Source organism: Raphanus sativus, chromosome 8, assembly GCF_000801105.2.
Source record: "Raphanus sativus cultivar WK10039 chromosome 8, ASM80110v3, whole genome shotgun sequence".
NCBI classification, from domain to species: domain Eukaryota; kingdom Viridiplantae; phylum Streptophyta; class Magnoliopsida; order Brassicales; family Brassicaceae; genus Raphanus; species Raphanus sativus.
This window is the reverse complement of record NC_079518.1, coordinates 7,959,093-7,977,488: the sequence shown is the minus strand read 5'-3', so window position 1 is coordinate 7,977,488 and position 18,396 is coordinate 7,959,093. Positions and strand designations below refer to the sequence as shown.

At 31.3% G+C, this 18,396-nt stretch overlaps 1 protein-coding gene across 4 annotated transcripts; it reads right to left on the bottom strand.

Annotated features, from left to right (window-relative positions):
• Positions 1 to 224: 224 nt before the first annotated feature.
• On the bottom strand, positions 225 to 18,396 carry LOC108822348 (disease resistance protein RRS1B). 4 transcript variants are annotated; one of them, XM_056991794.1, is made up of 13 exons: positions 18,250 to 18,395; positions 18,055 to 18,090; positions 17,511 to 17,927; positions 13,915 to 14,968; positions 13,526 to 13,822; positions 12,691 to 13,449; positions 11,346 to 12,598; positions 9,584 to 9,757; positions 9,460 to 9,499; positions 4,879 to 5,202; positions 4,642 to 4,740; positions 1,632 to 1,702; positions 225 to 800 (listed from the first exon to the last, which is right to left on the bottom strand). In XM_056991794.1, exons 2-13 carry the CDS (start codon positions 18,078 to 18,080, stop codon positions 410 to 412), a joined length of 4,905 nt encoding a protein of 1,634 aa, XP_056847774.1. In that variant the 5' UTR covers positions 18,081 to 18,090; positions 18,250 to 18,395; the 3' UTR covers positions 225 to 409. The 4 variants fall into 4 exon arrangements, with proteins under 4 accessions (XP_056847774.1, XP_056847775.1, XP_056847777.1 ...); XM_056991795.1 differs by having other exon boundaries at positions 662 to 800; positions 4,642 to 4,783; positions 18,250 to 18,396; XM_056991796.1 differs by lacking the exons at positions 225 to 800; positions 1,632 to 1,702; positions 4,642 to 4,740 and adding an exon at positions 7,395 to 7,451 and having other exon boundaries at positions 5,089 to 5,202.

Here is an 18,396-nt window from a genome sequence, read left to right as displayed (position 1 = left end):
TCTCGCAACCACCATCATTAGAAAAACCAACAGACTTCTCAAAACGATCTGGTTCCACCAAGCTTCATCAATCTTGGCTTCGTCATAAACGGAGGACAAACCAAAAGAAAAGTCCGGCTCGGGTGCTGAGAAAGCCACCTGAGCCAGCCACCATCGAGATGATTAAAGAAAACTTGCTTTTAGAGAGATGTTAGAGCAATAGGGGAGAGAGAGGAATAATCAAGTAGTCCCAAACAATACAAGCAATACAACACAATAACATTTACAAAGGTAGCTTAATCTTTTTCACGTTACAATATAAAAAAAGAAATTACAATACAAGTAATTAAGTTTTTCACAGCTTGCTCAGACATGAAACTCAAGCAAACAATAGGCCCGAATGATATCTTACATCGCACGAAAATAGTGTTTACCGATGAGGGCGAAATTCAATTCCTTGAATGATCAAACCACTTTTCCAACGAAGAATCTCAATTTCTTTAAGACTTAACTCAATTTCATCACAACTTTCTTCATTGAAGAATTCACCAAGCTCTGCTTCCATCCATCCATCTTCCCTCCACTCTGGTTTCATTGCATCCGTAGGCCCATCATCAAAATATATGAATCTTTTGGCAGGTTCAATTCCGACCAAACTTAATTCAACTTCTATTGGCGTATTCTGGAATCCATGACATTTATCTCTCATCTTGAACACAATGTAAGCCGAGTAACGAGTTCCAGAAGATAGAAGGCGAGAATTCGTCTTGGCTCGAACCTCAAACCAACATACATCACGCAGCACAGCTACTTTTTCAAACCTGCATAACAACAAATTGGAAAATATTTTTGGTTTAATCAGTTATCACCAAACGACTCCCTCCAAACACATTAATGCTAACATTAGGGGTGTCAAAAAATGAACTGAACAGTCACACCCAAACCGATCCAATCAAACACAAACCGACCCAAACAAAAGTATATGTTGCAGCGATTCTGTCTATGTCCCAACCATTTGGTTAACAGTTTTGTTAATCCAAATAATTTGGTTTGGTTTGGTTTTCATCCAAATAGAACCAAAAAAATGAAGTGTTTATTTAAGTAGATTACTAATAATAATTTTTTTAAAGATATTTAAGATATTTAACCATCTAATCTAAATAACTGATCGTAATTATATATATACTCCTGCTAAGTGAATAGAAAAAACACCACCAATAATAAAATAATAGATATGAATAGCAAACACTGTCATCAAAATCGAAAAATTATTTATGATATTTATATTAGGTTAAAATGATAGTATAAAATTATTAGATTAAATCTTCCAAATTTTTATCTTGATGTTTGACTTTATGTTTAAATATTAAAAAATATAATATCAAATGGTGATTTATTTTATGTTTATAAATCATATAACTGTAACTGAGTTAGAACAAAACTAAAAAAACAACTTGATTGAACTGAACATATACAAATAAAACCATATTAAACTGAATAAAATACAAACCAAACCGAAAATAAACCAAATAAAACTAATTTTGGTTAATTTCAGTTAAAATTTTCTTAGACCTAACAAACCAAACCAAACAGAGCTCAAATCAAAACCAGATTTAAACCGAAATGCTGAAATAATGAGGGAAAATGAGTACCTAGCTTCAGGAATTGAAATCCACTGCCAATACTCGTTAGTATCTGTTGAGGTGGAACCTTTTATAGATGCCTACAAAAGAAGAGTAAAGAAAAATTAGTGAGAAGAAGAATAACAACAAAGAAGAAGCAAAATAAACTAACGAGACTTGGTTGTGAAATCAGAAGTTATACTCTAAAGAGAAAAAGAATAATAGGAGTTAGCAAAACTTGTTTGTACTAATCTAGTGACCTAAGGGGCATGGACTACAGAGATTGTAAGAATGTGTATGTGAGTGTAATTTGTAATCTACTATAAAACATGAATGTGTGTGTAAGATTGTAAACTATTCAATTTAAACTAGAGAAGAGAAAGAGTTGGATCAAAATAACAATGTAGCATTCAGTGCTCTCCCTAAGTCTTCTTGTTTCACAGACAAATACAAAACACTTAGAAAACAAGAGATGTGTAACACAGAGCTAGACGGAGAGAATGAGAGATTGACAAGAGAAGCCAAGTGAGGAAGAGATAAGAAAACATAGTACAATTAAGAGCGTGAGTTCAGCAGAGTTCAACAAAGTACAACAGTATCTTCAGGGGCGCTCAGTACTAATGGGGGCACTAACTGAAAACAAAATATATTGGATGCACTTAAAATAATTTTTCCTAAATTTCCAACAGTATCTTGTAAGGGTCAATTTGCTCAATATTCATATGGGCTCTAACAATTAAGAATATAGCCATGCAAAAAAAAGTGTGTCAATTTGCAACAAAATAAGACACTATAGTCCTTTACGGAGAGTGAGCGTGAGAGTAAATGTGTGTATTTCAAACGCCGGACTATATATTATTCTATATACAAAATAGATATAAAATAGATTATTCCAAACATAAATGTAAACTCTAAACCCCAAACCGTAAACCTTAAATCCAACTCCTAAACTCTAAACCTAAACCTAAACCCTAAACCCAAACTATATACCCTAAACCCAAACCCTAAACCCAAACCCTAAACCATATACCCTAAACCCAAATTCTGAACCATAAGCCCAAACTATATACCCTAAACCCAAACATATACTCAAACCATATACCTTAAACCAAAACTCTAATCCTAAACCATAAATCCAAACCATTATCCATTACATGACTATGTTATACATATACATATTATGGTATGGAAAAATTCGACACACCTACAAATTTTGAATTATGAAATTTTCTAAAATTTCTTTACAGAGAGAGCTGATGAGTGGCGACAGTGTTGGAGAACAAAACGATGTAACTGATTAAGTAGTAAATAAGAAGAATCAGGAGACAAAGAAGAGATACAAAGTGCAAAAAAAAAGAAAAAAATGTATCATACTATACTGTAATTTAAAATACAGTATAGTATAATAAATTGAGAGAAAGAGAGAGAAACCCTAAACCCAAATCATATATTATAGACAAAGACAAATAAACAAACACAAATTCGACACACCTACAAATTTTGAATTATGAAATTTTCTAAAATTTCTTTAGAGAGAGCTGATGAGTGGCGATAGTGTTGGAGAACAAAACGATGTAACTGATTAAGTAGTGAATAAGAAGAATCAAGAGACAGAGAAGAGATACAAAGTGCAAAAGAAAGAAAAAAAGAACGGATCATACTATACTGTAATTTAAAATACAGTATAGTATAATAAATTGAGAGAGAAATCATAAACCCAAATCATATATTATAGACAAAGACAAATAAACAAACACAAGTTCATATACCCTAAACCCAAATCTAAAATCCTAAACACAAACTCTAAACTCAAATGATATACCCTAAACCCAAACCATAAACCATAAACCCAAACTCTGAACCCTAAACCCAAACCATAAACCCTAAACCCTAAACCAAACCATATACCCTAAATCCTAACCTTAATCTTAAACCCTAAACCCAAACTTTTATCCATTAAATGACTATGCTATACATATTATGGTATGGAATACTCGACACACCAACAAAATTTGTACACATGAAATTTTCTAAAATTTCTTTAGTAATAGGCAAAACAAAGAAACAAACAAAAATCTATATACCCTAAATCCAAATCCTAAATCTAAACCTAAACCCTGAACCCAAACCATATACCTTAAACCCAAATCTTAAACCATAAACCCTAAACCCTAAACCCAAACTCTGAACCTTAAACCCAAACCATATAGTAATAGGCAGAGACAAAAAAACAAACACAAATCTATATACCCAAAACCCAAATCCTAAATCTAAACCTAAACCCTAAACCCAAACTATATATTTCTAAACTCAAAACCATATACCCTAAACCCAAATCTTAAACCATAAACCCTAAATCCAAACTCTGAACCCTAAACCCAAACCATATACCATAAACCCAAACCCTAAACACAAACCATATACCCAAACCATAAACTCAAACCCTTATATATTACGTGACTATGATATACATATTATGATATAGAATACTCGACACACCCACAAACTTTGTATATATGAAATTCTCTAAAATTTCTTTAGAGAGAGATGATGAGTGGCGACAGTGTTGGAGAACAAAACAGTGTAACTCATCAAGTAGTGAGTAAGAAGAATCACGAGGCAAAGAAGGAGATATAAATTACAAAAGAAGAGAATTTTTTTTTATCATACTAGACTGTAATTTAAAATAGTATGAAACATATGACGTATGATACAGGGATAGAAATTATGAAGAAAATTAGAGTAGTTTACAAATATATGTCCGTTTTACAACATCTAAAACATGTCATATACAGAAAAAAGTCTATAATTTTTATAGGTAATTAAGAAATTCAAATAAGTAATTTTTAAACTTATAAACTTTATTAAAAAGATGAGATGAAAGTAAGAAAGGGCAATATAGAAATTAATTCATAAATATCATAGCCTAAAATATTCTATAGTTATACTATCAATATGATTCCTACTATGTATATGAGTCCAAATTTCCCTTCTTGTAATTGTACACTAAAACTGGAAAAGAAAAACACTAAATGCTTACTCTCTCTCTTCGCTCCTGAGTATCTCCCCATATTATCGAGAGTTCCCTCGCAGATAGCATGAAACACCCTTTTCCACTCTCTTTCTCTAACCAGAAGCTCTTTGATTATCGGAAACCATGAAAAAGCCTCAAAACAGTCAGACTATTCAATAGGAAGATATACAAGATGTATACTTTTGTCAGTACGATTCCATTGAGCAACTGTACATATTTTTACTGAAATACAACCATTCTTACCTTTTTGCCATCCTCGATCAAAAAGTGATCGCAAAGATAGGAATAGACTTGTTCTTTGGATGAGAAACTTATTGATTGAGGAATCAGAGAAGAATAGTCCGGCCGAAGAAACCCCTCCCATACCTTATCGTCCTTGGCCGCAGATGCAAAAAAATTCGAAACCGAAGCAACGTTCCACGCGTCACGTGGACTGGTTAACGATATTATTTTGTAGATGAAATCCCCCGGCAACCCTTGGAGAGGTGACGTCCCGAACACGATCTCTTCTCCACCTCCGTTGCTATATTCTACGCCGAGGATTTGCCCCGTCGCTGATGGTATGATCTGTAAGAGCTATTATATGTGAGAGACTGAATACACTCTGTAGTTTTCTGACTATATTTAAAGTCCTATATGTGGTTAAGAATAAAGACAAACAAACCAGAGCTTGAGCAGCTAATATATTACGTTTTATACACTGATATTTGTTTTTTCATGATTAGTGTTATATATTTTAGATGTGTTATTATATCTATACTATTAAAATTGAATTCATACTGCTATCTTTTCTTACTTCTGTTTTTTTTTCTCTAAAAAAGACGCCAGCAGTAAATATAACCAATCGGAATTCACTTTTACATTAATGAGTATGTAATATACTTTCACTTTTTACGTTTTTTGGAGCCACTGACATCTAACTAATTACATTATTCTTTTCTTGGTTATACTAACCAATTCAATCATCATAATTCACCGTCGACCAATATTAGCACAATTCACTGAGTTATACAATCCCGAGTATTTTTTTTTTGACTAAATTCTTATAAATTTATGTTAAAAACTGTCAGTCAATTCACTTAGTTATACAATCCCAAGTATTTTGAAGTTTGTAACTATGGTAGTTTAATAATATTGTTTTGTAGATATAGGAAAGTACTTTTAAAATAATAAAGGATGGATATTCCATAAAATTGTTATGTATTTGTTACATGTATCCAGACTGCATGTATCATACATCTGTATGTAATCGATGTGTCAATTATATATGAGATATATGTTTAAAATTATTTTCACAAACGCAAACCAATATGACAAAATAAAATTGCATCTTCTATTCATAAATTTAAGATAGAAGAATAAACAATGCAGTTATAACAAAAATAAAATTACAAATTTTAATAAAATATTTGTCATATTAATTTTAGTTATTTAATTAAAATAGTATAAGAGTGGGTCATAGTTCTTTCCAATCCAAGAAATTTAGTAGACCATAAAAACAAATAAAACAAATTTTAACTTCACAAAATATATAAAGTATATTTGGAATTATAATTTCTATTAAAAACAAATTTGTTAAACAAAATAATCCTACAATTTAAAAGTGCAGGTCAAGATATAGTAACTAATTATATTCAAAAAACTCAGACCGAATCGGGTTATATAGTTATTTTGGTACAAATATCCAAACTCGTTTCAGGTACAATGATTATTTGGATTTTTTAAAGGTTTCTATACATCAAAACCGAACTCATCCAGACCAAGAATGGCCCAGCTCGAAACCCATACATAAATTTATAATATCTAGGCTGAGCTTTATGTCAAAATAAATAAAACAAAATGATACCTGAAAGAAACAATACATACATGAATGAGTATCCGAATGTGCATGCCTAACTGATTCTAAAAACAATTCTATGTGTTTGGCTAAATTAAATTAAAAAAAAAGAATGAGTCTTTTATTTAGTAAAATAGTTATATGGAGTGAAAATTAAAATAAATGTAATACATTTTTGTTATGTTTATTTAAGTTATTATTTTGTTCACGTTAATTATGTCTTTGAATTATGTGTTTATCTACGTAGTTTTTCACCGATTGAAAGTAAGATATTTTTTAAGTTTGACAGACTAAACCAAACTTTTAACCATATACAAAACCCGATTATTTTTTATTTTGATTTTTATAATTAGTACAAAGTTAATGTTGATTAACTATTATAGTAATATAATTAATGATGTTATGTATTTTTAAGATAATATAGTCAATGAAATTGTTAAGTAAAGCAAAAATGGAAAGATAATTAATACAGTACCTTGTTGAAAAGAATGTTAGTTCTATTTGTAATTCAGTTTTAATATGTATAGATGTGTACATATATCAAGTCTCGTTTTCATTTACGCTAGTCCTCATATACTTAAGAAACTACCCGATTGAAAAAAGAAAAAAGAAACTACCCGATTGGTATTATTGCATGCGTTGATCCCTAACACTGCATGATAGAAATTATTCTTAACTAACAAAACAGTTGTTATATGTATCACAACAGAAATTGTATATCTTATACACTAATATTTGAAAAAAATCTTCTAGATAGCACAAAACAAATTATGATAAAAACAAAAAAAATATTTCAAAATAATAAAATTAATTAAAAGTTAAAATAACTAAATTACTCTAAACCCTAAACCATCCACTATCCCACTTCCTAAATGCCAAACCCTAAACCATCCACTATCCCACTTCCTAATTAATGCCAAACCTTGATGGGAGAAATTTATTCCACCAGTTTGAAGATGCAGCTGATATTAAAGTACTCCTGTTTATTAAGCAAAAATGATTGCTGGTTATAAAAGATTGGCCGTCACATGCTAACCATGCAAAAAATAAACTAACATATACCTAATTACACAAAACATACATCACAACATCAGTTAATTTAATGATGTTTATGTAAATAACATTATGAATTTAATTTTATTAATCCAAAAGGTGACGTGGACGCCAGAAGTGTTAATTTAATTTAATTCTCTCCATTTGATCAATTAAAATCTGACCATCCATCCGTAACTTAACTAAAATTTAACTCATTACAACAATAGAGCCAAGTCAGAAAACTAGAGTTTTGATTCAAATCAGTGAGAGAAAAATAAAGCCGGTGAAAGCGTGTTAGGTTATTGACCAAAATTGAGAGAGAAGTTAATAGACCCCAAAATAGTTTAACTCCTCTCTCTCTCAATTTTGGCAATAACACATACTATTTCACCAACATCCTTTATATTTCCCCAATTTCAATTGAAACCCGACGGGTACCCGAATTAATAATGTAAATTAAATAAAATGAATCGAGGGAAAGTTGAAGACGGGTTATTTGTCTATAGAGTAAGGAGATCAACCACTAGGAGACAACCAATTATTCTTGTATTTCGCATATTTTAATATATATACACATTTTAATATAATAAAAACACAAATTTTATATAAAATTTCAAATAGTTTCGGATATATTAATATTTTCAGATATTTTTTTGTATTTTTAGGTATTTTTTAGGTCAAATCCGAACCGAACCCGACCCGAATTCGATCCAAAATCGAACCGATAAATTCTAGTTACCCGAGTGGGTCCAACTATCTAAGACACGACCTGATCCGGATCCGGTACGATCCGAACCGGAACCGAAAATTTGAAATTACCTTATTGGGTCCTAAACTCCTAGATCCGAAATATCCAAAACCCGAAATACCTGAACCGAACCGATACTCGAAATGCCCAGGCCTCGAGACAACATCCCTGATATCTTAACTTTTTTCTTGGGCCGTTTTAAATATTCATGGCCAAGTTTCAATTTGTTTATTGGGCTGGACTGAGCCAAATTTTAGGTAAATTACGGTTAAATAAGTCGGATTTTAATTGATCGATGAAAGAATCAAATGAAGTTAAAGTCTCCAATGACCACGTCGTTTTTTTGGATTAATGAAATTAAATTTGTGATGTTATGTACATAATATTATTAAATTGAGTGATGTTGTTATGCATAACATATACTTCAATACTTCGTGTATATAGCTATCATTTCCCGTCTATTAAACAAAAGACAATTTACCCACAAATTTTAAATTCTAACACTAACCACTTCACTTATATATTAAATCATATTATATATATTAATATATAATTGATTATTTACATACTTTAAAATAGCTTTTTAAATTATTATATTTACTTTTTATTTATAATTTAAAACAACTTTGTCCTTTTCCTTTTAGTTAATACTATTTTGAACTTTTTCATCTTATAGTAGAATAAAAGAGTTGTTTTTTTTTGTAAAAAAGAATAAAAGAGTTGTTTTACTGTTACTAATGAGTATTTCTCTATTCATATTTGAATTAGTTCTCTTTTTCTCTATTCATATTTGAATTATATTTACTTTTAATTATTATGTTATTTATATACCTTTTCAAAACTGTAGTGAACTGATTAATCTATTTGTAAGTCATATTTAACTTTCTTTTTTCTTTATGAATAAAATCAAGGAAGACAAGAATAACATTACTTAGGGCATCTTCAACTCCACTCCATAATTTACTCAAAATTAAGAAATAGAGTTGAAAATGGAGTGATGACCAAAACATAAAAGCATTAAAAGACCCATTTATGGAATAATGCTTTTATTTTTTGATCATCACTCAATTTTTCACTCTATTTTTAACTCAATTTCTCAATTTGGAGTAAATTATGGAGCGGGTTGGAGATGCTCTTAATCAAACTCCACAGACAAACCATTAAAAGACCCAAGGGTGTGTAGAAGAGATTTGATAGAACAAACCTTAAAGGAATGCGCACAGCCGACCCTGATTAGTATAGATCTATAAACAACAACAGCAATAATCCCCCATTTTGTACTAGTCTTTTAAAATATTGAGAATAAAAGTCAAAGGTTAGAATCGAACCTAGAAGATTGCCAGGGTTTATAAAAAGTAGATACCAACAACGCCGGCAAACTCTCTTTCGTGAAAAATGACCCTGTAAACTGACACGCCCTTCCCAGACCCCAAGCCCAAGCTTCTGTCGATGGTTGGGTCTGTGGGTGACGCAAATTCTTTTTCATTTTTCCTTCATTATCCCTGACATGGAGAAATATCATTGCACAAGCATAAACAAAATGTATCAGTGATTAATTTACATGAACGTGACTATACATTTGAACAAACATAACGTATCGAAAACTATACGAAATATATGGTTCACATAACACCATCAACGTCATTGTGATGGTTAAAAAATATATGTCTTACTAGATGATAACCCGCGCTTTGCGCGGGGTGAACTTTTTTTTAAATATGTTTTATCTAAATAAATAATACATTTTTTTGTTATCAATAATTTTTTTTTACATTTGATTAGGGATGACATGTGGGTAGGTATCATTTGGTTTGGTTAGGTTCAGTTTGGATCTTTGCAAATTTGGTTCGAATCTTTATATGTTCGGTTTGGTTTTAGATTCAGATAACCCATTTAATTTTTTAAATACTTAAAGTTCATATATACTTTAAATTTCTCAAAACATAAAAATAAAAATAATATGTTACATATAAATTTGAATAATGTATACCAAAATACTTAAATTTAACATTAAAAATTGGTTTAACTTAAATATTTGGATAAAAAATGAATAGATATTTTTAGTATTTTGGTATTTTGAGTAATGTTTAGTTATTTTAAATATATAATTTTTACTATTTTTATATATTTCTAAATATTTTGGACAATTTAAAAACATCTTAAGTATTTTGTATATTTCTTTGAGATATTATTTTTTTAAATAATATATTTAAGTATATAAATTTAATTCGAATATACTCGGATACCCAAAATATTTTGGTCTGAATCGGGTTCGGTTCTGGTTTTTAGATACCAAAATTTTAAACATGTTCATATATCTAACCAAATTGATTAAAGTTCTATACTATTTTGTAGATTGGATTTTGTTCGGTTATTTGGATTCGGATTTTTTTCCCAACCATATATTTTTTATTGTAACCAAATTTTAAATGAAAGTGATGATGGTTCATACTGATTTTGGGTATGCAACAATTTTTAAACCAAAACACTTTCTTGTATGTACGTGATTTATTTAGTTAATCATTAAAAAATGTTCAAGACCCATTAAAAATGATAGGCTGAACTGAAAAAAAGTTACCATTGATCACAAAATTTTCAGTGTGAGACTTGTACCATTTTTAGTAATTTATAATCGTTTTAAAAAATTCGAAATACAACATATAAGAAAAAATATAATTTTTTTTATTATATGCTTAATGTGATTATTTAATTTATTTTAACAAATAAAATTAAACGAAAAGTATAGAGGATAAAAAAATTATTATCAAATCTTTATTATTTATAATCATTAATGGTGATATATATGTCAATCATATTAGGAAGTTCCGTAACTTTTATTTAAGGAAACAATAGAGAATATTCTTTTGTATATTAATAATTGATTTAATAGTTATTTAATAAAAACTATAATATATGTGTAGATGGACCAATTTATTTCTCTAACAATCCTCAAAATAATTCTCATGATGACACGTGGCTACCAAACAATGTTACAATGTTCCAGGATTAATATATAGGGGATTTGGATTTCCTGTAAAATCATCGGAGATATTTAAGATAACGCTTATGACAAATGGGACCAAAACATACCTCTTTTGAGCATCCACTCGTGCGATATTAGCTACATCGGTCAAAGCTTGCACCCATTTCTGTTTCTCATCCTCTGATTTTCCCATGCACGTATTATCAAAGACCCTTCCAAAGTGTCCAGCTTGTTCTCTAACATCAGAAGGAACCACGTTGTAGAAGATCGGCACCACCGTTTGAGCCAACTCTTCCTTGCACTTCATAATCTCTACCAACTCATCCAAACACCTAGTCGAAGAAACGTAGTTATTTGAGAGCACCACAATCAAACCCTTCGATTCTCTTATTTCTTTGACAAGATCTGGGCCAACCGACTTGCCTCTCTTCATTTTGCATTCCAGTTTCGGAAGAAGGTGACTGATTTTATTACTGCAGTCATCTTCCTCACTGAAACTTGTGAAGATATCGTATTTCCAAATGCAAGAAGAAGAAGAAGAAGAAGAAGAAGAAGCCATGTCTACTGATTGTTTATGTGCAATCTCTCTACTTATTTTCTGTAATAAACCATGTAGCATAGAAATACCACGGGGAGATATTTTTAGCAGATACTTACTGGCTAAGACCCCGGGAACATAACTAATCCGCACACCAATGCTAGCTATAAGCGCTGCCAATAAATCATCATCCTCATCATTGAACAGACTTGTGATGTAATGAAATACATTTATATTCTTCTCGTCTAAATCATCATAGATGACCCTCAACACTTGCTCAACTTCCTGATAAAAAAGCTTATGCTGGTGATTCGAGGACGTAATCGGCCGAGTTATGTTGGAACTCGCATCTTCACTTGCAGCAGTAAACACATGGACTCCACATTTCTTGACTGTACAACTCTCATCTAGAATCTTCTCCTGCTTGTTAAGAGTAAAGAATTCAAAGACGAGAAGACCAGCTAATATACTAGGGTCATCATTTTCTTCACAAGTACTCGGATGCATATTGAAATCACAGAAGACAAACGTGTGATCCATCTGAAGACCTTCCTCTGGAGTCCAACAATGAAAACTTTTCTCCATCCAATGAGAGACGCATTTATTGTCTTTCCATCTGCAAACACAACTAATTCCGAAACCACTAGCCTCTTGGTAATCCTCTGAAAACGAAACTTGGACAAAAATAGCAAATCCTAGCGTGCTTCTTCTAGAAGAATTCAGCTGTATCATCACGGAAGAGCCTGGTTGCAAATCACATGTGAAATATGTACTCGTAGGTGAAGGCACAGTGAAGCTGAAAGCCAGTGATTTGCTGAGTTCCTGTAGCCGCAAGCCAATATAAATCAGATACAACAATGTGTGTGTGTGTGTGTGTGTGTGTGTGTGTGTGAGAGAGAGAGAGAGAGAGGTACCTGCTGACACTCTCTGGCAATGCTTTCCACATTATCCAGAGCGTTCTCTACAAATTCGCTGACCTCTTCTGGAGAGAGATCAAAGCAATTGCTGAATGTGTAGTACCTAGGAAGCCGCTTGAAATCAAAAGGAATTGAAATAAGAGACACACAACCATGTGCATTCAAAATTTCTATACTCAAGGGAAGCTGTGGAAGTTCTTCTATGGAAGTGCCATTAACATATAGCTCCTTCAGGTTGCTTGGGAGACCCCCGATAACCTCGAGCTCCGAGCATCCAGACAGATCAAGAACTTGAAGAGATTCTATATCAACCATTTGAGGTAGTCTCTTCAAATGAGAACAATATTTCATATTCAGGAAAACAAGTTTGCACGGATTTGGTACGATGAGTCTGACCAGGCTATCTTCTAAGTCACTTGAAACACCTGAGTAATTTGTTATAAGATTGGAAAGCTCTCGGTTCAACTTAGCTTGTTTGAAGAGGGAGAGAATGGATACTGGTAACTCTCCTATGCTAGTTCCCTGGAGATGTAATTCCTCAATATTTGATGAAAGCTCAGGCAAGTTTGTGATCTCGTTGCAGTCTGAAAGGTTCACAACTCGGAGATGCTGTAAATGACCCGTGGCTGGAAACCTCTGCAACTTTGTGCAGCCTTGTAGATCTATTTTCTCGATATTTTGAGCTTTACATATATCGTCTATCTCAGTCAGCTGCTGGGAATGACAAAGCTTAACCATCTTCAACATCTTGAGATTCTGAACAGAACATTATAATTAGAAAAAGGAATAAACATAAAGTTGATAAAAAAGACTAAATTAGTAGTTTGCCTACCTTGGTTCCTTCCCAAAGTTTCTGAAGCTGACTGGAAGACAAATTGAGTTCTACAAGGTGGCATGGGTCGAAGTCTTGTGGTAAGGATTGCAAAGGATAGTTCTCCCAGTGGAGAAGTCTTAGCTCATTAGGAAGAGACTCAAGTCCTTTTGGAAGGCGGAGTCCACTATCTTTTTCATAACTGGAACAATAAATCTTCAGTAATCTAAGGCTTAGCATATTATTAAAAGCAGTGGGCTTCACATCAAAGAGTAAATTCGATATGTCCAGAGATATTCCTTCTATGTCTTCAGTCTCCTGAAATATATATATATATACAAGCGAAGCAGATAAGTTGGCTAACTAATAAAATAGTTTTGCATTATAAAATTTGCTAGAATATGACTGACCAGTGCACGTTCTTCTTTGAATTCGTCATCTTCAAGTAGAGATTTGATGCTCCAAGGTTCCCACAGTCTGCTAAGCCTCTCGTTGATGATTTCTCGGCCAAAGTCTTGGATGAGATTATGCATGTTTACTCTGTTGTCTGAAATAGTCACCAGACACTTCTCCACAAGAACATCAATCCCAACATGTGGAAGAAAACCACATCCCTCAAGCAGCTGCATAACATAGTCAACATCTTCTCCATTGAAGAAACAAGCAACGTCCAGAAAAATGTCCTTCTCGCTATCATTAAGTTCTTCGTAGCTTCTCTTGAATAAATCATGAATCTTATCTGGCGTGGGCCGCTTGAGTTTGAGGAACGTGGTCTTCATTTCTGACGGTTTCTTTCCCTTGAGCTCTTTTCCGTAAAAGCTGAGAGCGAATGGATTTCCATTAGCATAATCTATCACTTCCATTGACAGTTTCAGGAGTTCTTGATCTCTTATGTCTTCTCCAAATGCACGCTGAGAGAATAGCTGCAGAGATTCCTTCTCGTTTAAGCTCCGAACCTCATAGACATGATTTATCTGACAATGGCGGTACACTTGTTTATCTCTTGAAGTTATGATGATTAGGCTTCCCGGGCTAAACCAAGGAAACCCTCTGAGGAAAGACTCGGCAACTGACGGACTCTGCACATCATCCAGAACAACAAGAGTTCTCTTCTTGTTAAACTTGTCCCTAGGGAGGCAAGGCAATTTTTTCAAAATTTTCCCAAAATGTTCCTCCAACAAAGAATGAAGTCCCTTCTCATGGAAATCTTTGTCAAAATGTTTGATAAAACAAGAAGCTTCATAGCTTCCAGATATATGGTCAAAAACTGCCTTAGCAAGCGTTGTCTTGCCAATGCCAGGCATTCCCCATATTCCTATGCGACGGATACCCCATGGTTGCTTGCAAACCAAGTTCTCAAACTCCAGCAGCCTCGTGTTGATTCCAATTTTTCCCATGGGAAAGAGTTTCTCATAAACACTTTTGACAATCTCATCAACAAGTTCAGAATCGTCCAATTCCTCCCTGTTCGCATTAAACTCAAAGAAAATCATTGACTTTAATACATTCACACTAATTTCGCCAGGTGTCACTTACACAGTCAATTAAAAATTGATTAAATATAATTTCTATAAATTGTTTTTTCTTATCCCTTAAATAAAAGTTACAGAATTACTAAATATCACTAATATATATATGAAAATTAATGGTTCTTATACATAAGATTCGATAACAATTTGTATATCTTCTATCATTTTTTGTATAATTTTATATTATTAAAATAAATTAAACAGTCAGTTTAGCTATAAAATTAAAACTGTTAAAATTATTCTGTTAAAAAATAACGATCAATGGTTTAACATCTCTTATATATTTAATTGAGAAACATTACAACATTATTTTGTAGTTACGGATCCATCTTAATTTATATTATATTCTTTATTAAGCTAACTATCAAATCGACAAATAGTATTCAAAATAATATTCTCACACTTTCCTTAAATAAAAGCTATAAAATAACCTAATAATATTAACATATATATGACGACTAATGATTATGAATAATAAATATTTGATAACAATTTTTGTATCTTAACTCTTTTTGTTTAACTTTATATTATTAAAAGATATTAAACAATCACATTAACCATCTAATAAAAATTAGATTTTTTTTATATGTTATATTTTGATTTTCTAAACAACCATAAATTATTAAAAATTTTAAAATCCTATTTTGAAAATTTTGTGATCAATTGCTTAATTTGTTTTATTATAACAAGATACAAACAATCATAAAATTATATTAATATTGATTTTTATTTAACAAATATTCAAATTAAATATAATATATATATATATATATATAAATATATATATATATATATTCAATGACTTAAAACAAGAAAATATGCTGCATCAATTTAGTCGTCCAATTGAAACTCTTCAAAACTATGTAGAAGATTAAGGTTAAAATAATTTGATTTTGAAAACAATACTAAAATGCTGGTTCTAAAACCATTAAAATAATTCTTCATGATGTTAAAGTAAAGTATTAAAAAAATTGTAAAACATGCTTTTGTAATAAAATTCACTTGATGACCATATTACGATTTTTATAAATATAAACAGGGTGATAAAAATTATAAGTTCAAATCTATCAAGCTCATTATAAATTCAAAATAGATTTTGGTCCACTATTATAATTACGAATGCTCAAACCAACATGTAAATAATTATATAAAGAAAACACAATTGTATGCATCTTAAAAAATTAAAACACATATACATATTTAATTTGTCAATACTATATAGTTTTAATTTTTATTATATAAGTTCACCATACGCATAGCGCATGTTTTATCCTAGAGACTTATTAAAACTCTACTACGTTTTATTTTTTGATCCGGATGGAAATATCATTTGTTATTTGTTGAAAAATTTATTAATCAGTTTGTTTCACTAATTTTTTTTTTTTATAGATTATACGGCCAGCAGAGCTTTAGTTTTTTTACTTAAAATACATAAGAAAATAAAGCTAATTTATAGAAATTTGATGTAGTCTTTAACTTTTAAAAATAAATCTAATTATTTAAGAATCGGTTCTTAATTTTTTTTAATTAAAATTTAAGAAAATGTTTCTTATATTTCGTTATAATTTTCTGTTCTAAAGACACGTGTATCTAATAAAGTATCTGACAACTAAAAGTATTTGGAAAATGAAAAAGTAAGTGAGATAAATACATGATGAAGAGAGATAAGAAGACACTTTTTTTTTTCAGGTACTTTTGCAACAAATTAAAGCTACGTATGTCCAGTTGGCCTATTATAACTAGCTTAGCCTTTTTTATTTGCTTTAAGTAATTACTATATTTTACGATGAAAAATTTCACTAATAATTTAACAAATATTTTGGTTATTTATAAAGAGTGTGTATTTAAAATATTTTTGCATTTAAATCAGTATTTTTAAATTCAACCCGATTGTGATTATACCGGTTAATCCGGAGATCTGACAATTCAATTTATGTTTTTTAAATATTCATATTAAAAATCACTAAAACCCGAGACTAACTGATTGAACTGATGGATGACCGATATGTAATCTAATTGGATTTAAATTGTAATAGTTTCATAATTTGTAATCTTATAATCGAAATTTTAAAGTTCACTATTTTGTAATTTATGAAATTATGACGTTTTTACAAAATTTTAAAGAGAAAATGATAGATATAAAATAACTAAGATTAATTATTGTATTATTTGGAAACATTGATAGTAGTATAAAAATATATTGTTTGGAAACATTGATAGTAGTATAAAGAAATATGTATATTATTTGGAAACATGGATAGTAGTATAAAGAAAGAAACATTAGTGACTTAATGTATGTTTAACTATAAAGTATAAAGGTGTATTTAATTTAAAAACTTACAAAATAAATGTTAGGTCCAACATAATGTTTCTGTTTTAATAAGATAGATTTACAGCAAATTATTATTATAATGATGATCAAATACTCTCTCAACCATTTCAACCACTAATGGAATTGCTCTAAGTACTACAGTTACCTGGACTGGTGGAATAGTAATTCTCTTATCTCCTGGAGTGCTCTAATCTGCTCCTTTAAGAACGAGCTCACGTGCTCCAGAATCACCACATCTGATGGACTAATGCCATAGAATACCGGAACCACCAGCATCTTTTTCTCCCTCTGGCATTGTACTACCGTCACGAGCTTGTCCAGGTATGAGGCAGAGGATAAGCAGTCCTTGGAGAAAACAACCACTGAAGCGCTAGCTCTCTCTATCACATCGAGAGTCCCCTTGGAGTTAACAAATTTTGTAGAAATACCTTTCCGGCGGAGTTCCATGGAGAGGTGGCTGGCGAAGGAATACTGTAATGTGTCGATGCAGTTGATGTAAACAGTGGGTGTAGTCTTGGTTCCATCTTCCATGATCTTGGACTTGGAGCATCTACGGTTGATTCTTATATATGGCAAAAAGTTTGTTGGTAATGCTTTTTTTTTTTGCTAGGAAAACTTAATATTGTTGGTAATGCTCTCTTCCACAACAGACCATGCCAGCACAAAGTTACCACAAAACTTAAACTTACCTCAAGCAGCTCTTTGGGGGATTCATATTATTGAACCTACATGGGAAAAGAAGCAAAAAGTAGATGAAAAGGTGTGTCTAGTGGAGAAAGAGCTTTTCTTTCTCAAAATCCATGTCTTTATATATATATAATTTGCTTAATAATTATTTGATTGTTGCTTGAATCGAAATATGAGCACAAAATCAGTTTACTTACTGAAGCCATGGAGAACGGTCCGATTAGAGAATACCCCCATCACATTTGTCTTCAGCACACAAAGGAAGACGAGACGAAGAAGTTTGATAGAAAATGAGCGGACAACAATCGGCGATGCTAATAGTGTAAACAAATAATCTGCATACT

What these genes read in the sequence shown, in the direction of transcription:
- LOC108822348 (XM_056991794.1), bottom strand. Translation starts at nt 18,080, where the DNA reads ATGAATCCCCCAAAGAGCTGCTTGAG. An exon ending in CCCCCAAAGAGCTGCTTGAG is followed by an intron (nt 17,928 to 18,054) that starts GTAAGTTTAAGT and finishes GCCATATATAAG; the next exon opens with AATCAACCGTAGATGCTCCA. An exon ending in TGATCGAGGATGGCAAAAAG is followed by an intron (nt 4,741 to 4,878) that starts GTAAGAATGGTT and finishes CGATAATCAAAG; the next exon opens with AGCTTCTGGTTAGAGAAAGA.